General features: G+C 33.9%; 1 protein-coding gene across 1 annotated transcript in view; it reads left to right on the top strand.

Annotated features, from left to right (window-relative positions):
• Positions 1-20,912, top strand: part of LOC149804558 (protein stum homolog) — a 193,437-nt gene extending 172,525 nt beyond the window's left edge. The window contains exons 2-3 of the mRNA XM_089941487.1: positions 16,769-16,942; positions 18,131-20,912. Of these exons, the coding sequence (XP_089797613.1) occupies positions 16,769-16,942; positions 18,131-18,213 (257 nt within the window). The 3' untranslated portion in view covers positions 18,214-20,912. The remainder of the gene's footprint in view (positions 1-16,768; positions 16,943-18,130) is intronic.
• The last annotated feature ends 1,357 nt before the right edge of the window (positions 20,913-22,269 follow it).

The raw sequence follows: 22,269 nt of genomic DNA, 5'->3' as shown, positions 1-22,269 counted from the left end.
CATTAAAAGAGCATTATGATATGAACATTAGGTATTTAGAACATATAGATTTTTCTTTTCCAAATGGAGTCCAAGTAATTATTGCCCAATCCAGGTATAATTTTGTACACAAGTAAAGAACAAAATAAGATAAATCTTCATTTATTTGCAATTGACAATACACTTCTTAATGAATATACACTTTTACATTTATCTTGTATCACTTGAATAAACAATATTTCTTTCAGTTCATTTTAAACTTTTATTTTATATCACTTGAGTAAACAATATCTCTTTCGTTTCATTTAACACTTAGAAACAGGTTCTTCAAGTTACAATAATCAACTCTGGAAACAATAAACAAACTGGAACTTTTGACCTAATTATATTACATTTACTAGGGTTAAAACAATAAATTCCTTAACATAATAAATTAACAGTTCCAGTTAATCAAACACAAAATCATCTTTTATACAGGGTGTGAACTGTTAATATTTACAGGATAAAGCTTATAGTTTCCAAATTGATTGAAGCTTACATGTTGCAGTTGCTGGCACATATCTATTTCCAGCATGGTTTGCATACATTCCACCTTTAATAATTTTGTTACTTCCCTACCCCACCCCATTCAGTAACAAGTATCAAAAATCAGGCTCATTCTAAGGCAAAGTCTGTAACTTGTGTACCACAGTCATCAGAGTGACAAAGATGCAAAACTTTATGATGCCTGTCAAAGGAAGAAAACAGTTTGTTGTTTACCCAAGTTTTGAACCAGTTAACTTGAATTCTCAGACCATCAATTGCTACAGCCCCACTAATTACAATTGTTAGGGAATAATGAGAACTCACCTTCAGTTATCTGTGTATATATATAATTTTAATAACCAAGAATACCGGATGTCTGGGAACATTATAGCATTCAATGGTAACGTCAGAACTGAGATGAGAGAATTAAACAAGCATAGTACATGACATAATATATCCATAAACTATTGACTGGGAAAAATACTACAGAACACCATTTCTGCTGGCAGTAAGATGTTGAACCTGTATGTCATAAATATCAGGTTGGAAATCTAGGACCAGTAATATTCATAATGGGCAGTACCCACCCCCCACCCCCCAAGTGAGAAGGGCCTGATTTGTAATCTAAGCCACCCAACCTATCACAGCCTTTATAGTACTTGAAACAAATATTGAGTAATAGTAAAACAAACTCTGAAAGTTATTAAAACCAATTTGTTATATTTCCATAACTCTGCATAGTTAACTGTGCAAGCAGACTTAAACATATCAGTGTATGACAGTTAAATTGAGCTATAACATCGATTAACAGAAGCTACGAATTCATCAACAAGCAGTGAACAATCATCTTCACAATAAATGTTAAACATTAGCATCCATAAGCTGTCAAGACAAGTTGTTACACTGGATATATAATCATCCATTTATTTCAAACAAGCTGTGAAAAACGAACCTCACGTCCGCTATATGTACGCTGGCCATTGCAAAGGATGCTTTAATAGATTAATGTTTATCGTCGTGTCTTGACAACCATTTTGCGCGCGCACACCGGAAAGTCATGCTATATATTTGTTACTTGTGAACGTATTCGTGGGCAGTACGCTATATATTGTTCCCGGGGCCGTATTCACGGGCAGAATGCTATATGTTTGTTCTTCGTGAACGTATTTTTGGGCAGTTACTTTGTCATCTTCAACCTAAAGGTCAAAACTGCCCATGAAATTTATATATCTGCCCACGAACCGAAAACATGAATAGGACTATAACATAAGTGTATATACTTATTTTCAACATATACATAATTACTATGTAAGAAATACAACCTATGTATATGTATTTTGATTTGAAATGTAAACTATATCATGTCCTTCCCGTAAACCCACTTTCGGGATGACTGCCCACAACGCACCTAAAACGTGTATATATATATATATATATATATATATATATATATATATATATATATATATATAGTATGTGTGTGTATTAACTGTGCTAATCAAGAAGCACTAATTACACTAATTGCTTCACAGTTTCACTGATTCAATCTAGGATTGCAAGAAACTGTTCGGAACTCTCGTAACCGTTCAGACTTAGTGTGACAAAATGAGCAATGCAAAGAAAATTGTTCAGTGTATTTTTTTTAAAGACCTAGAAATTAAAGCAGCAATCTACTAATGAGGCCAGATGCGAGCTCACATTCAGGTGATTTGATCGTTGATAATAAAGATGTCAGTGGTGATGGCCTAATCTATAGGGATCTACTTGAAATTAAAACGACTATAATTAGTGTGCAGAGAGGTATTACGTGGCTTAGTTTCTGACATTGTATCCCTGCTGTTTGAGAAACTTAAAGTCGAACTTATGAAGAAAGAGCAGACGAATTGTAAATGAAACAAACGAGTTGGAAGACAAAACTGAGTCATGGAACATAACTAGTTAAGAGAATAAGTAGAGAAATCAAGGAACGAATGTGGAAAGCTAAAACCATAAATACAAGATAGTAAAGATCGCTCCAAGGAAGCTATGAAAATCGCAAACCTCACTGATCAATGTGCAAGAAAAAAAAAATGGCATCATGATTTTGAACATGCCTGGATCCCAAAACGACGAAAGTCAGAGCAATATTTGCAGAGTTGGTGAAGAATGTAACAGGCCATGACTTAGATCAGAGGAACGTTCTTGCGATACATTGAATTCCTGGCAACGCAGAATGTTGATGATACTTTTCTATTATTAGATGGTTTTCCTTTGCCTTTGAAGACAACCATGCAGGTTTTAAATAACTGTGCATTGTTATCCGGTCTGTACTGAAATGTTTTTAAATCAAAAGCTAATTGGATTGGAAATTTTAAAAAAAAAATATTATGTAAACATAGGTCCGGAAATTTGTGTTAACTGGTCAACGTTCAGTTTTAAATTACTTGGAGTAGATTTCTCTTTTAACTTGGAGGATATGGTAGAACATAATTATTCAACGAAGACGCAAAGAACCGATTTGGCTGGTGGAGCAGAAGAAATTTATCCCTTTTTGGAAAAAGTACTTTGATAACATTCTTGCTTTTGTCTAAATGCAGACATCTTTTTGCCTCTCTGCAAAATCCTCCATGCCTTGTAAAAAAGGAATGAAAACATTATTTTTCAGTTCATTTGGGGTGGTAAAATGGGAGGGTTAAAAAAGACATTCCTATATCTTCTTTTAATGAATGGGGATTCGATGGGGCTCACTTGCACTCATTTGTGTGTTATTTAAATAAAAACTGATCATGCATCTTTTACAAAACATAGACGGTTTATAGCAAAAACTGAATTTAGAAGAAATATTTGAAAAATGTAGAGTTACGCTCCTCTTTAAACTAGAAGAAATTGAATTGAAAGAGATTCTAACATCAATTTAAATATAATATATCGTTACGTTAACTTTGCTTTCTGACAACGGACACATTAAATATCTATTCTTCATGTGTGTGTGTGTGTGTCTGTGTGTGTGTGTTATGTGAATTTTTAGCGTAGATTTTACAATTTTTCAGTCATATCGCTACGATGTCTGCAGTGTGGCAGTTTATAGTGATGTCATGCATTGGGGCATCATGCCGCAAACATGTAGCATGATGTCCGACCCAGACACCAGGCCTACCAGTCCTAACCATAACCTCGTAATGTTGAGCGCCTATCGAGGCAGCTGTTTGTACCATATTTATAAGTCTTTGGTATGACTCGACCTGGATTCCAGCCCGTCACCTGAGCGATCCTACTGTCAATTTAGTTAGTATACATAATTTTAAATTACGCATGAGGTGGAGAACAAAGTGTCGTACTTATTCAACATCTTTTTGATACATAAAGATCTCTATTAAGTTTTGATGAAATTTAAACCACAAACTTATAATTTCATACAATACTTTGCTTTTGTATAAAAAAAATACATGTGAACTGGAAAAAGATAAAGTATTTTTGAAAGCGGAAATAGTTTTCATTTAACTTTTTACATCAACTTCACTCCTTAGTATAATAGAAGACATTTAATTATAAAGAACTGATAAGAACCAAGACACAAAAGCCAAATAGTAAACATGAAACTTGGTCCAGGCGGCTAGAGTGTGCAATTGGTGTCGACGAATTGACCAACTATTGGTTTCGGCTAACCTTCGTGAGAAAGAAAACAAATTTTTTTTTCTTCAAATATTGCTTCAGGTGGCCCAAGTTCTTAGAGCGCGCGCCTCAGATGTGTGAGGTCGTGGGTTCAAGCCCGGCCGAGTAATATCAAAGTCTTATTTAAAAAGTTACTTGGCATTCATTTGTTACATACCAGTGGGTTTTTTTTAATTAAAGATTCATTTACTTGATACTGATAAATTCACAATTTGTAAGAAGTGAATAGAACAAATTGAGTTATTATTTTATGAATTTTTAGTTACTGAATTTGTCTTAGCTGTTTGATACTTACAATACATGAATGTATGTCTGTGTGTGCTGAATGTGTTTGGTGTCAAATTAAGGGAACATATGTAAGGATCGGGATGCAAAACCATATACGTTATTGCTCTATAAACCATTCCATTTGGTGATGTAAGGGAACGTGTACAATCCTCACGGTTTATGTTCAATACAAGAATTTTTAAAACCTCTCCTTAAACCACCCTGAGACAGTCCAGCACTCACTGATACCACCCTGAGACAGTCCAGCACTCACCGATACCACCCTGAGACAGTCCAGCACTCACCGATTGTCTTCAGATCACGATACCGAACACACGCTAGTCCAGGTTTTTGGTACTTGTAACTCCATAAATGAATGGCCGTATGGCCGTATGACCGGTGAGTTCCGAAGGACACCATTATTTAAGCCTAGCAGTGCTCACGTCAAAAATTGAAGATCAGTCAGTCAAACATGCACGTAGATTGAATTAGTACCTAACCCCACGCCATCTACTGGGTTTAGATATGCGGCCTATCATATCAAAAGAGACATATACTGCAGTAATACCGTCTCATCTGGTTAATTTAACAGTTTCCGGCTTCCGTAACATGATCTTAAACCTGTCACTGAGTATGGTGCTACGTTCCTCAGCGTCGTGTTTTAAAGCTATAACTTCAATTATATTTATATCTACTTAGTTAATTTGTAGACGGACATTTTCTCTTTCAATCACACTTTACATCTAAAAAATAGCGAATGTCATTCTTTCACAAGGTAACCAAAGCACAGTACCTTTATCAAAAGGACCTCCTTTTTAAGAAAACGAAAAGTGTGCATCATACCTTGCTGAAATTATGTCTCAGTTTTGTTTTGAAAACTGGATATTTTTAACGAAATCTCCTTTTCTTTATGTTAGCAACAAAGTTACTGCTGTAATTAAATATGTGTTTATAGGGGGTTTCACGGTTAGTATCTCCCCTTGAAAACACCAGAGGGCATCTCTGTGCAACTCACTTCCGGATAGTTCAATCAATTGAGATGGCAGATGCAGATCAAGAAAATGCGACAGACCGCTCACATTATGCAAGCAGGATCGATATCTCACTATCTTAAAAAGAAATTCTTTCAATATTTGATCAATTGTTTTTACATCTTTTACATCTCACTAACTTGCGCTGCTCCCAGCTTTCAAATAAATTTCTCTGCCCATTTCAGAACTTCATTATCTTTCCATTATTACCTTTTGCTCTAGTTTGTATTATTTGATTGTGCGAAAGTGTATCGCTGCGTAAAAAGTTCTTGCAATTTATCTCGCTTGAAGAATAATGAAAATATGTTTATTTTGTACAGCTTCAATCATAGCAGTTAATGGAGGTTGAACGAGAACGAGAAAAAAATTCTAACTTCTTATGGTTCTTTTATTATTGATTTAGACTGTTGCTTTTCTATTAATGTTCATTATGTCAAATGTCAACTACGCTTGAACAGACGGGCGCATGTACGAGTCTGCTTGGTGATTATTTTAATGTTATATCCTTGAACGGTTGGAAATTTTAGCGAACACAAGTACGTCACACCCTCTAGAAAAGACGCTGCAAAGTTAGCTTTCCATTTTATTTAATAAAAAAAAATACACAGCCGAGTTACAACTTAAGAAACACTAATGAATAGAATAGAATAGAAAGAGTGCAAACTTTATTTAAAACTACACCAGAATACAAGCGAGTCTTGGTTTTGGTGCTAATAGCTCTGTCACGTTTTAATCTGGGATTTGTTCAGTGCCAAAAGAGCTATCACTCTATGACAGATGAATTCCGAAGGACCCACATTATTTAAACTCGGCAGGGCACAAACCCACCCATATAGTGAAGTCCTTATCCATGTCACTATCGTTTAAAAAGAAACACTGACTATAATAATACTGTCTTGTCTGGTGAATTTCAGTTTAAAGCTCCCGAAATATGACATGAGCGTATATGACATACCCTCTTTTATAGCAGTGTTTGATAGGTAGGGTTTACATGTCATGTTAATTAGTTGAGACCAACATGCTAAGAGCTACGTCAAAAGATAGTGTTACCTTTGTATGCAAGAATAGCTGAATTGTTATCAAGTTACCGTAGATATGACACTAATAACCACTAATTATTCGTATGCACAAACAACACCTCACTACGCTTGAATATAAATAAAGCGCATGTATATTGAATGTCTGTAGATAAGGAAAGGACTTTGTGTATGTTTATCTTGTATTGCATTGCCCTTAGCATACAACAACAGCGGTAAGCTTGTCAACTATAACATAAAGTTTAAATTTTATATTATTTACGGCGCCGTGCATCATATGGTTTTGCTCTTCACCACGACATACCTTTACCCAAGGTTTCATGTTAAATGTCACAGAATAAAACGTTTACTTTTTAATAATTTCCCTAATAAATCCCAAACAGTGATATGCATAAATATTGCTTAAAACAAAAAAACACTTCTTCCTGTTTTAGCTTTGTAAAGCCAAAGTCAAAAATATGTAAACAGAATTTTATAGAAATAATTAGGTTAAGCTATGATTAGGAACAAAAGGATTCCACGTCTTTTGTACAATCTACTGTATGCAAGCTTGATTCACAAAATATTTTCTGCTATACCGAACGGAAATGAATCAGTTTAGTCTCCAACAAACACATATAAGCTTAACTAAAAAAAAAAAATTTAAAAAATCTACAACGAGACAAATACTTTTCACTGGCACTTGTGACCAAAAGGCTAAACTTCCAATTTGACTCATTAATAGTGTCTTGACGACATACACAATAAGGTCACAACAACCGAGAAAGAATCAGAAATAAGTGCAAATTTCAGTTTTGACTTCTACAACTAAAACCAATAAAAAAAATTTAAAGTGTCTGTTCTTACCCTGCATCATCAAGGTCAAGACAATTATTTCCTATTTGTAAAATGAAATATAACCAAAATGTAAACTAATAATAATAATAATGCAGAACTACACAAATCAGAAATACCGAATTTTTTCAACGAATCTCTCTCAACACCCCACCCACCCCAAATACGAGACGTTGAGCGAAAACCAACGGTTTTCCACTGACACACATACATAATGACTGTACAAATTTATCAAACACCTGAATAATTCATAGAAAAGCACAATCTTTTGATCGCAAAAAGGGGTAGGGGAGTATACCTTGATATACTTGATATATTCGATGTTTGAAGTCGGAACCCTAGGTGATTATCAAAGGCTAATTAATGCAAAATTCTGGAATATAACTGTATACCTTACAGCTGACACTTTCCAACATGATACCGGACAACTATCCTTTAGCTATGAATTAAAGAAACACTGAATGGGGCGTGGGCGGGAACCTTTGAAAACAAAAATGCAATTATGCATGTATCAGTACAGGAAATGCACAAATCAGCTAAACAAAACTATAATGAGATCATTTGACCTGGAAGTGTTGAGATGACAGTACCAAGACAAATTAAAGATTCTTACAGAATAAATATCAAGCGAGTCCAACAATAAACTCACACGGAAAGATTTCAAGCCAAAACTATAAACGAGAGAAATAAATGACATTCAAACATAAATCAAATGAACACATTTTACCGTCCATCCTAGGGTACAAAGAGAGGTGACAGTCTGAAATATATGACCCCGGAGTTGATAAAAATTTATTTAGAAATGGCGTTTTAGTTCGGTCAATACAAAAAGTAGCTAGGTCCATCAGAGAATCGATTACAGTTAATGCTGAGTTCCTAGGAATGTTTGCAACACATGTAAAGTGGATCACGTGCCACAGTGGGCCCAAACTTTATAATAAGGTTCGTATTAGTCTCAATATTTTAACTGATGTTCCAGAAACTTATTGCAGGACTTAATCAGCAACAAAGATATAAAACGGGACTAGTTTTCAACGCATCAAACATGATGCCTTCATTCTAACATGGCTCAATAGCAAATGCTTGTTACATATTTTTATATAGAGAAATATTTAATGAATACATAAATATAACGTAAACATTTATATGAGAATTACAATGTTACATGTCAAGCAATTAAACTGCAGGATGAGAGAGTGTTCTTTATTAAATTAATATTTTATGTGACGAGTTCTTCATATGAGATCGATATTTATATGAAAATCAACAAGAAACGATGTCAAGAAATATTACAAAAATTACATATTCTTGGCATATATATTGATCAAATTTACAAGAAAAGTATTGAATTAAGAATTTTAGCCAGAAAATATAATAAAAACGTACGTGCAATAAAATTATTAAAACAAGACTAATGTCTATTACATCATAAATGACGGCTTCGTTCAAATATGGTTAAATGGCAAATGCAAACAATCCAAAAAACAATTTGTTTCCTGCACGCAAGTGTGCATGAAGGGTTAAAAATCGATGTCTTTGCATTTATTTATGGTCTACTGTGTGGCTCATACCAACCACTGAAAGAAAAGACAGCTTTTACTTATGGCTCTCTTGTAACCAGAGCTGTAATCATCGTGGTAGATTATACATATGTCGATTATACAAACAAACTTAAGATATAGTAATATGATATAATTTGTTTCATGAAAGATTTGAGTATGCATAATTGTATCAGGTTAATTGGATGAAAACTTAAAAAGTAAAATCTGTTTGTTTTGACGTAAACCCAAAGTACATAACCTCTATGCATATGAATTTGCGTCAGACAGTTGGGCCAGTGAAGCTCAGGTTCCAGCCGGGGTTCAGAAGCAATACTTATGACGAATGGGCATTGTACTATTCAAAGCACTGCTTGGCATGTAGCGATGGCATCTCTGTGTATATTAATTTAGAGTATCATGCTAAGAGCTACTGCATTACCTTAGGGTAATTCAGTTATGCATGCAACTTTGAATGGTGGTCAAGTCACCTTTATTCTCTTGGTAATCACTTCAAATTAATTAAAGTGCACATAACCACACACGAAACTATCGCTGGATTTCAATTTTTAAAAAAAGAGGATTTTGTTTATGCCTTATGTTGTATGACCCTCATCATACATCAATTGGCGTAAACATATGGACCAGAAGATGTTTCCAAATGAGGCACAATGTATATCTCTTGATTTTCACTTTAATAATGACGTAAGGTTTCCATGATAAACACAAACTATATGACCCTTATGTGAAGGAATTTCTAACAAACAATGGCGTTATTACAGTAAAAACTGACAATGCACAACTTGTGAGAAAAAAAAAAATCACATCAAGCGCATAATTAACATTATGAGATTTGGTGATTGTAACCATGCTACCTACCATTATGAATTGATATGACATGGCGACAGTACTTCTAATATCGAAGTAGTATAGTTTCCATTGTTTTCTATATACAGTGCATTCTTAACAGCTCATTTGACAACTGTTAGTTTCATATGATGCATTATATTATTTTCGTTATTTCTTCGTGTATAAAAGTACTATTAAATTTGGTTGGTTACACTGACGGAGAGTTTCATGGACCTAACTTTCTGCAATACAGACTTCATCGGTCGCCAATTTGGGCCCAAGCAGAAACAAACATCTGTATGTCTATTTCTTCGTAAATGAAGATAGGACTATATATTGGCACTAAAATAAAAAATACTACGATATCTTGCCATGTCATTTCATATAAATAAAGTCTTTTTGTTGCAGTAATTTGTCCTTTAAATCTTAGTACTTTCCTTGAGACATTGCGATTAAAGGCATTTCATGAAATATGTTGTGTGTATCTTGTTCTTTCACAATCTTATATTATTAATCGGGCAAGAGCGTAAATATAGCACCGGAAATATAAATATACATATAGTTTCATCAGAAGATTGTTCTCTTTCGTTTAGAACTTCTTGCTTCAAAACCAAATAAGAAAAATTTGAAACCATTCTCTATATCTCAGAAAGCATAATAGTTAAGATATTTAAGGCACTATTATAAGTGACTGTTATTTGCAACAAAGACATTAAATTCCGTTTGTGACGCTGTTATATAGATTGATGGATTGGTTATTGTACTTTAAACGATCCAGTCCGGTTACTTATAACTAATATAATATTTTAAAGCTATATTGATATATAAATATATATATATTTTTTTAAAGGAATTACATTATTACAATGGCCTTTACTATAGTGGAGGGAATTCCTAATTGCAAACGAAGCTCATTGGTGAGTGACATCAAATTACCAATGCTCTTAATTAAGGAGAGAACAAGGTGGAGGCATCGAACTTGTTTATTTTGTACCATTTCCTTTTTTTATATTAAATCTTTCAATTGCCAACCAATTGCCACAGTTAACATAGCCTCGGATGTGTTATGTAAACAGATACATTCTGTTATTTGTGTCTGAACTTGAACCAACATCAAAGTCGCCTGTCTAGCGAAACATACAAACATATAAATATTTCTCCTAAACATATCCAGCCGATCATAATGAGACACAAGAGCTCGTTACATTTATAACTGCTGTTTGTATTTTTAATGTTAGTATTATTAATGTTGTTGTTGTTTTCATATAAAAACTCGGTAAATCTTATAATCTTCATATATTGCACTAGCCCTTAGCAAGAATCCATACGTGAATTCAAGCCTGTTGAAGGCTCAATGTTCTCTTCAAAACTAGTTTGAAACATCAATGTTGCGCAGAAGGGGTGATGACAGAAGGTAATAGGTACACCATTTTCGTTTCCTTCCGAACTTCTCATCGCTAATTAAGTACTTAACCAGACGTTGGCTCATTTTGTAAACATACCAACATAGTTTGGATGCTTTCACAATGACCCCTAATACGCAAAAGAGTATGCAGGAAACATTTAAACAATATGTAGCTATAGGGCTGATTAGCTTTCATTATATAGATGGTCGTCATAGAAGATATGTTAGGTTTGTTGTACTTTATTTAATGAAAATCTCAACGAGCATTGGACGACTGTAATGGAGAAAACCGGACAATAATCACCCTTAGGGTTATAGCTTAGTTATGATGGTTGAAAACTAATGGGAAGTGCAACGTAATGAAAGCAACCACTAAGGAATATGTCTTTTAATAGTTTCCTTTGATCAACAGGTGCTAGCATTTTTACCAGTGTTGATTTTATAGTTATCAATTTCAATATAACCAAACCTCACCAAGACAGTGATTTTAACAAATGAAGGTTGGGCACTTTTCTGCGAATCACAGAGGCAAGTAATTCATTTAGAAACTATTTTACATTGCGTTTTTCTGATTAATTAATTTAATTATCGTCTGGTACTTATTTGAGGGCTGACGGTTGGAACTCACGATCACTTGTAAATAGAGAATTTTTTAAAAAATTTGCTTAGTCTTGTTTCGAAATAAATAACTATCAATATCATGGTGTACACTTGTAGCTCTTCAAAAGCATTCTATGTTCACTACACGGTAATGGAGGAAAGTACGGTTCACGAGAGATAAACCTGCGATAACCAAAGCAACGTGTCGAGGGTATCTTACATGTAAACAGGGAGCGTGCTGATAATAAACCGATAAATGGAATGAAGTTCAGACAGTTACAGAGAATGAGACTTTCATTATCACTCCATTGTAGTGACCGTGACGGATTCGTAATGTCTGTTAAGTCTTTTATATACAAAGCTCTATCTATCTATTTTTTCTATCTATCTATCTATCTATCTATCTATCTATCTATCTATCCATCCATCCATCCATTCGTCTGTCTGTTCTCTCTCTCTCTCTCTCTCTCTCTCTCTCTATATATATATATATATATATATATATATATATATATATATATATATATATATATATATACATATATCTGTGTGTGTGTGTGTGTCTATATATTAAGTGAATTACATATTTTTATTTCTTTTTAATGTATATAATAGTTTAGTCCCTTTTTGTTTCGTAGCTTTTTTGTTTTTTAGAATGTTTTTAAAGTTCATCTCCTACTAGGTACATGTTTTTAGCACTAGCGTGTAGTATTTCAAATGTTTGTGCAAGTCAGTCCAAATCATTCTACAACATATATCCAGTTTCATTGTCCTCTAGAATATATAACAGAGGTTCTTATAACCAACTCATTTACTCATGTAATGTTTTTTAGTAGTATGTATCCAGTCATACATACTTTTATTATTCTACTATATTACGAAAGACTTTTTATTCGTTTTATGGTGTTAAAGTTTACTAGTATCATATTCATATTAATTATTATTGGCTTGTATGTGCGACATTGTTCTTAACACTTCTCATCTGTCATTCAATCATTCGGAACACATCGTGCTCTGTGAATAATTCTTATTTGACTCTCCTCTGCATACATCTGGTGTGATCAGTTAATCCGTGAGTATTGTAATAATGAGCTATATCCTTTTAATTATTTTTGAATAAATGCATTTCTAATCTCTTCTAATACACCATTCAACTTTGATGTTTCTCTACGTGTCATACGTGCAGACGAACCGGTGTGTTTAGTTTAATATGTACCATAACATATTTAATGTCTTGAGAATTATTCGACCTGTTTAGAGACGATCGAAACGTTTGTTTCGGTTACAAAGATAATTATTTAAACCTTTCAAAGTTATTGGTACAGTCATAGAAAAAAAATCTTTCCTCGCATATTTTGGCTGCATATTTGCTAACTGTTCCAATATTTTAGTAAATATGTCATCGCTCAGATAATTCGGTAATTGCTCCAATGATTGTCTCGTTAATTTTGAGCAGTCCACAATAATGACGATTCCTCCATTTCATTGCACTCGCTAAACGACATGTATTATCTTGGCTGTTTGGCATGGCCAATACCATCAGGTCAATATCTTGCATAATTTGACTCCATCATGAAAAGATAAATGTTATAACTGGACACGTGGACATGTGGATATGTGTAATTCAAACTGTATCTTTATGAGCAGAAAATATATACGTACAGGTCAAATTATCATCATCACAAACTTGATTTCTCCCACAGATATGACAAATACTTGGTGAGTTGTCTTTCTAGCCTTCACAAATGAAAATCAAAGGTTCTGCATATTTTGTCGCAACTCGATATGGCAAACCATAGGCTTCTCGATATGGCATATACTTTGCTGAAGTGTGTTTCTCGTCCTCACAATGAAAACTGTTTGACATTTTTCTGTCTCAACACATGCATTTTGACAGCTATATTTATGAAAGGATTGTAAATTAAATTAATGCAGCCCTTTCTTAATTAGATTCAAGGCTTGTTTTCTTTGTGTACTGGGGTGTTGTAGATTCTCTATATTTACTATCTGTTTGTGTCGATGAAAATGTGTGTCCAGTTAGTTTTTGTTTTTTGTCGATGAAGTTGTGCTTTCAGTTATTATTGCTGTGCCGATGAAGGATGAAGGAGTGTGCTAAGTTAAGTTTTTGTCCTTACTAGCTTTAAACTTAATGCTTTAAAAAAATCACAAGAAAAGACGAATAGAAACTTTAATGACTGCTGACATTTGTTGAATTTGACACACCTTTTGCATAGTCTTTTCTTTTCGTCTGATTTTGCGGTGCATTTATAGCAATAAACCTTTTTGACTAAAAAAATGTCTGTCCGTTGCGACTGATTATCATTTAGATAATAATCTTAAAGGAGTTTTATTCCAATGTAATGGACTTTCAATCGACGTAGTTATTAAGTCCATGACACTGAATATGTTTTTCATCTCGAAATGTATTTCTTTTTCCATATATATGTTATTCGCACTAGTCTAATATATGTGTCTTCTAAATATTTACAGGTATATCCATTTGTTTCGATATCCTCTATTTTACCGGTCTTCCGTCAAATAATGGTTTTACATCACGATTATTATTACAAGCCATGTTTTGATGTCTAAACATTGCCCCAAGTTAGAGTTAATTTCTCACGCAAGGTTACCGTGATCAGAAAGAAGACCCGACATCTTGGATCGGCACAGGTGTTAGAACGAGCGACTTCCCACCTTCCCACCTATGTGTTACAGCTTAGTCTTACGATTAGAGGAATCCGCGATGGACCCGGGCGTGTTTTAAATCCGTCCCCACGTGGACAGACAGCGAGAAGGACATTGTCCGCTAAGTTTGATTGGATCGGATCAAAGCGACACCCAATTGGAATTGTGATAATAATTTCGATCCGAATCATACCTTCTAACTAGCAAATTGGGTTATTCCTGGGAAGCCATTCGTAATTGGGCGGTAAAACTTAGGAGATTCTAAGGAAAGAGAAAACTTCGTAAAGGAAGCTTTTGGGGGGACAGAACTTCCGGTTCAGTTGAGTCCCGAGTGTCGAAGAGGGGAGACGGAAGTGAGACTGGCAGAGCAGTTGGATTCGACAAGTCTAGTCGGTGGAGAGAGTCGAGGAGAAAGAGGTAAAGCATTCAAGGAGGAGAAAGTGGAGAAGGATGAGGAGTATATAGAAGAGAAGGAATTTGGAAGAAGTCAGGAGGAATAGGAGAAGGAATTGGAGGAATAGGAGAGAGGAATAAACAGATGACTATAATACAAGGACAGGTGGAAATTTATCTCACACTGCTGATCAAAAGATGTCAGAGGCTATCACATGGTCGAGCGGAAGGAGAGTACATGGGGAATTTTAATCATTTGACTATTGAATTATTATTAAATTGTTATTCGCTGAATTTCACATTTTTGTTTATTCACTCATCTAACCGTCGGCATTGCTGATTGGGGGCTCGGAGCTTTACATATATATTTCACGAATTTAACTTCGAACAAACATTGAGTCTGGGTGGGACTTCTATAATAATTTAAATGAAATATTGGGAGCACCCAACCCCAACCATAACACACCTACCACAGTGACGGCATAACAACCCGTCACGGCACATACATAACCATTTGTTTTTTCTGATGCATATTCCACAGCATAGAACGAAAAAGAAACCAAACAGGAAAATATAATATTAGTGCTTTGTTTTTTATCATAAACTTTTCCTAGATCGGTAAATCAATATGCAGACTACCTGATAACAGTTTAAATTTATCAATTTTCATAGTGTTATATATGTTATATCGAGCATCCATTTATTATCGGTTATTGTTTCGTCAAAATGAATATGTATGTCGCCCAACAGCGCATCGATAACAATATCCATATCAAGTATGTGAAAGATATCTGCAACATGTTTGCATAAAAGAATATTTTACTATTTTCTTGGTATACCGCCTTGTATTGAGTAAACTTGCTTTAGTCTGTCGGTTGTTACCAGCTTACCTAATATCAGATACCTATTGCTTTTACTTTCGTACAAAGTATTTTGTGTGTGGCGTTCGAGCTGGCAAATTCATACGCAGATGTCTTGATCATTTGAACCCGTAAATTTGTATGTGTTAGATAACTTCATAAATGATGCTGTCATTGGAATTCAATGTGACTTCCTAGCCACTTTACGTTTTACTTTCTGACGATGGAATTCTACATGCTTTCGATGTTAGAAGGTTCTTTTTCTAAATCGCTCAATTACTTTGCGTTCCAATGGTCGCATTTTGTTGCTTTTCCTTTTTTTTTTTTTGTCTTTAAGGTTATTTAGCATTTCTTTTAGAATTTCTATTACATCGATGTCTTATCAACATCTGGAATTCTTCTTGCCGTTTCTCTGTTGTATGCTGAGACTATTAGCATTTTCAAATATCTTCCTAATACTACTATTGAAAAATGATAATTGGTGTATTCCATGAAAGAATTTATTCCTCTTGATGTTTTTAAGTCCAATATTTTCATACATTGGCGAAACAACACTATGTCAATAGAGGCCATTGATTTAATGGGTAACATTTTTTCATTATAAGGTCTGTCTGACTAAAAGCCATTGATTAACCTAGCGAAAAATTTTGATGGTTCAATTTGTGTATAATATCTTTACGACAGGAAGCGAGAGACTTAGTACGAGTAAAATCTTGATGGTGTAGAAGATAATGATTTAATAAATGAAACTGATTTGAATATATTTTTCAAAGTAAATTGTTTAAATAGTCTTATCTCGTGACACTTTGATTTTACAGCTGTTTTCTAGTTTCAGTAACCAGAGCTTTTATTCCTTTTTTCGAGACTTACTTTTCATCTATCCATAATTTGTGGGCTACTGTAACATATACAAATAAAATGACAGATTTTTTGGTCCCTTTTACTGCCCGCCACTACTGCTGATACTATTAAAAATATTATTGCACCATTCCTGGCAGTTCCTGTCATTTCAAATTAAAAACAACGAAGATGGATAAAATCAATTAGAAGATGACTTTAGGAACCCTAATTGTTCTTTTATACCAATGCTGAAGAGACAACTTCTTTATTGCAGGCACTTTGATATCTTCATTCACCGTGTTCTGTGGTTTTACCAGCAAAGTAAAAAATCGAATGAAAGCTTTCTTATTGAACCTGTTATCGGCCTTCCTGCAGATGTTAACCTTTCTCGTCATTCTTGGATGGATATGGAGTATATTGTGGGGTATGAACTTCATACAAATAGCAAGTAAGTATTTGTCTGCGTCCAGGATGAATTTGATGCACTTTTTGTAGAAGGAATATATATATATGACAGGCCTGTGCAGATTCAATTACACCATGACGAACTGGTTGTTGTACGTGATATAGGACGTGGCTTAACTGTAAACCGTAATTTTGCCATAAGCTGTCCTCAGATGCATACGAAAGTAATAACAATTTATTTCATATTTATAACATCAGTGAAAAACAGTTGTCTTATATATTCATGTAATAAAAAACTTCAATAACTTTTTTTTTTGGCAACGTCATTTTCAAAAGACAATTTGCAAGAAAACAATAACGGAGATAACAGTATTATCTCGAACCATGACACACTTCACATCAATCAATTGCTCGAACATCCATTATGGACACCATGACTGATAGAAGGGACGTTCTCTTTACAATAAAACAAGAAATAATGAACGTTCTTGTGAGAGAGAGAGAGAGAGAGAGAGAGACAGACAGACAGAGAGAGAGAGAGAGAGAGAGAGAGAGAAAAGAAAATCACGAACAGATTGAAAGTGAGAGAGACAGACACAAAATTATTATTAGTAGTAGGAAGGAAGTAAAATCCGATTGAGTTGGTCTGGAGGCAGTGTTAGGTATGACTCCGGAAGATAAAATTCTTCTGCTTTAGAAAAGAGGAATTATAAGAAAGTAAAGATTGACCGTTGGTAATCTGTGAGGTAACACTGTTCAAATGGACTGAAATTTCATTGAGATGTTACTTACCTCCACCGCCAAAATATCCCCAACAAAATGTAATTTGCAAGGTACGGGTAAAGCGTAATAAAGCAGCCTTACATATCTCAGGTTCTATGCTATGTAGTTTTCCATTTGTTTCCGACTCCTTGTTTTCTTTCTTCTTTTAAATATTATGTTTGTAATAACTTTGATGATAATAATAATAATAATAATAATAATAATAATATTATTATTATTATTATTATTATTATTATTAATTATATTATTATTATTATTATTATTATTATTATTATTATTATTATTATTAATTATATTATTATTATTATTATTATTATTATTATTATTATTATTATTATTATTATTATTATTATTATTATTGAATATACCGTAAAGGTCACACATGTCATAATAGTATATCACTTATATGTACTAGAGGGAACTTATAAATGTCTTAATGCTATTTCAGTGAATGCAGATAAAAAAGACAAAGCCATCTTGACTCCCTACTATTGCCGTCGTCAGAGCAGCGTGGACGTTCCAATTCTATAACAATTACATATTTTCGACACAGTACTGTCTTCATTCCGTCCGCCGAGTTACAGCATCGACACCCAAGAGATATCTAATATTGTCAAAGATTTTGCGCTTTTGGATGAGACGCAACAATGCAAGGCGTCAGAGGACTTAGCAAGGACATTGTCATGACAGACTGTGCATGAATAGTTGTTTTTACTGGTGTCATCCATGTTGATTCTTAGACTCTGGAGACCAGGTCTGGACTTCACCAACACAAGCTTAAACTTTAAATCTTGAATGCAGCAAACTGACTCTAAAGATTCAAATCTCGTTTAAAACTGACCAATACAATATATTTTGTCAATGATTTAACTTTAAGACAATCTGGTCAAACTGGGATCCGGTTTGTAAAGTCGAAACTGATGACGTTAGTGATGAAGAATCAGATGACAGTTTTTTTTTCTTCATGCGTAGACCTTTTATTGCAATGATAAAACATGTAATAATGATTGAGAAGATTATTTAGACAGTAAGATAAGTAAAATAAATCAACTTTAGGTACATTTGTTTGAAATACTAATAAATATATAAAGTATGGGTGAACTTGTTTCAAAATTAAACCATTTATTGAAATAGAATATACTAAATTTAAGATGAATAGTTTAGACTTGACGTTTTCATACGTGTGTTGTAAATTTTTTCTCTAATATCACTATTCATCCAAATAATTATTTTGTTTATTATGCAAATTGTTGCAATGCTAACTTAGCGTATTATAGATTACTGGGTTGACAGAGCGTATTATAGATTACTGGGTTGACAGAAAATGAAAAAATCTGTTACACATCCATACTAACGATAGTCCTAGACTTTGTTCACGTCTTTGAACATGCTTTTTCCGTTATTGTGAGCTTCGCCATCCTTGTAAATCTCTACTATGTTTATCCTTTTAAAATTTCATGCATGTTACCTAGAGTAGCAAAAATGTTTGTTATTTATTGATAAGCTGGAAAAATGTATGTAAGACATCATTATCCTGTTTTTGTTTGTCCATATAATCAAACATGCTATAAAGTACACGCGAAATGTGTAAACTCCGTTATAATGTTTTGTTTTATACTGATCTTTAGGAATAGTGTCATACAGTTACTGCAATAGTCCTGGTTTGTGGCGGAGATTTAAAATTTTCAAAGATTGTCAGAGAAAATCTTTTGTGAATAAAGACAAAGCGAAAAATGTGCATCTCCACATCTTCTTGGTCTACGAATTACTGAAACTGCTAAGGGCCAAAATAGTAAGAAACGAATAAGCCTTTCATCTTTCAGGTCACGATGGACGTTCTGTCTTTACTAAATATACTTAGCAAAACTACTGAACCGTTTAAGAAGCCATTTACCCCGGATGCAGTATTATTTTGTTTCTTACCAAAATAAATTTGTTGTTTAAGAAGCAAACGACTTGTCTTGATGCACATCAGAATAGAATAAAGCCATTTTAAAAATATGATTTTTGACTGTATTTATGTATGTAGGTACGTACGTATGTACGTACGCACGCACGCACGCACGTACATACGTACGTACGTATACATGCATGCATGTATGTATGTATGTATGTATGTATGTATGTATGTGTGAGTGTGTGTATGTATGTATGTATATCAAATTGTCATGCTAAAAGTTAAAGGCCATTTTAGGAATGAGACATTTTGTTATATAGGTTAGTTTTCTTTTTTGTTGTACTTGTAATAGTGCATTCAATTTACACATTTTCACTTGTTTTTATAATCAGTGTAGACTTGTGTCACGATGTTAATTATAACACCCCTACATATAACATTTCATATTGTAAATTTTTCACAGGTATTGCATGCTTTTCAGAGTTGCTATATACAGTACGTTATTGTTTCAATGTTATTTTATACAAAACCTTATTGATTCAATTAATTTTGTTATTTCTGTAGAATCACAATATGCATGTACCAACAAAATTATCTCGACCTTCCGACCTTTGCTTAATTGATCATACATGAAACCAAAGGTTTATCTTCTGGAGTAGAGATAAGGTGATGTGTAAATTAACACAATTAACCATTCTCTAACCGTTTCGAAATATTTACGTCATGTGTCCGTTGCAGTGTATCAACATACGCCTTGGATTGAAAGTTTATGGATATTTTTAATGCATCGATTAGTAGGAAGATGAGGTTTTATAAGCAGGTGTTATGTAGAAGGTTCATTAAATAAGTGCTGAGAATCCCGATAATGCGGATTAATCTTTGAACGTGACGAAGCAACTATTGATTTTCTGAAACGTTTTCTTTCAGATCCGTCTCATCGTCAGTAAGCGTTTCAACAGTATTACCTTGCGTACAATTAGATTTAATGTGTGGTTATAATTCAAAAGGTAGGAAGATAGTATATAATTTGATATTCCTAACAACATTAAAGTACACACAGTTCCTTTATTGATCATTGTGAGTTATCTGTAATCCATGTTTGTTATTTATTTTCTTCTATCACTGTGATGACTATGTTTGCCAAATATTTATGAATATGTTGTTTTACCAGCTGATGTATTATATATGAATATGTACATGTAGCTCAGCATTTTTCTTTTCTTATATATGTTATATCCTGTCGTATAACAATGTATGGCATCAAACGTGTTAGATCAATTCGGTATTAACATGACTTGTATTTGGTTATGTAAATAAAACATTTCCAAAATGATTAATATAATGACTTAAAATTTAAAACCTGGAAAGTCAGCAAGCACATCTTCTTAGTGGTATTATTTTACTCTAATGCCCCAAATGCGTAGAACAAATCATTAGGAAGTGTATGCACTAGATCGAATCTTCCAAACTACAAGAAGTTTCCATGGTTGCTTATTGTAACCTCAACAATCACATTGAGAATCTATCATGTGCCGAGGTAAATTCGGAGAAGACCACAGATGTGGACACATACGGTTCACAAAGAGATAAGGCCTGCATCATCTACAACTGCATGCTAGAGATCAAATCTTTCAAATGTTCGGTGACAATGGTTAGCTCTGATATCAGTCAGAAGGTAGGATGTCGAACCCCAAAAATATAAGGGGGTAGGGACCAGTTTTTATGTACTAATGTAATGCCGCAATCAGCGACCTAGTAAAAATATCATAAAAAATCAAAAACACAAGTTATGTAAAAAAGAAATCAATGGCAGTTCATAGCAAGTCATTTTTGACACGTTGTGATGCTAACAGCGCAAACACAATCCCTTTTCCTAGATGACAATTCTGCAAAACAGTGTGTGCTAAACAGGCTGATGCAACTGAAAATAGTTGTCATCCAAGCCGTTTTTTTATATATTCTACTTGCCTTGAACCCTCGTGTCTAGTGCTATGGGAGGCTAGCTCTTCTTCCTAGCCGACTAGTGGTATTTCACTATCAACATACTGCAGAGTAACTATGGAAGGTGTACATGCCTGACATCAGTTTCAATAACAACACAAGCCCGAAACACATAGTTCACAAATATATCCATATCTTTAAACAGTAAACAATAATAGCTGGGAAAGTCACACCATATAGCCTTAAGCTAAGAAATTTCGACACCGTTGATTTCAGAAACTTTTTGTTCAGAATCCCACTTCAACACTCCCATGACATAGGTATCTAAATCGGTGGATAAGAGAAAAACTGTGTACCAGTGTATTGTAATTACTAACATGATGATGAAGATAAGTTAGAACAACGACTGTAGAATCTAAATTAACCCACAAGTAACAGCGCTAATTCGAGAGCGAATAAAAGCAAATCGAACCAAACAAACTTAGTAGAAGTTACATTCTTGGTTTGTCCGTAACATAAATCATCTGACTAAAGCCTTAATATTGAACATTTCCATATTGGTCATTACCGGTCTTTCCGCAATTCGTTGTAAGAGAGAGAAATGTATGTTTCCATACTGTAGACGAAGCAGTAAGTTTGGGGAACTTGTTTTCTATCCATTTCCTTGGTATAAAATGCCTTTAAACAGCTTAATGTTTAAAACGGAGATCCATTTTTTCATCCGATTTCCATAAACGTAACAACGCTTA

This window comes from Sinohyriopsis cumingii, chromosome 2 (genome assembly GCF_028554795.1).
Source record: "Sinohyriopsis cumingii isolate HCF-2022 chromosome 2, ASM2855479v2, whole genome shotgun sequence".
NCBI classification, from domain to species: Eukaryota; Metazoa; Mollusca; class Bivalvia; order Unionida; family Unionidae; genus Sinohyriopsis; species Sinohyriopsis cumingii.
This window is presented reverse-complemented; position numbering and strand designations above follow the sequence as displayed.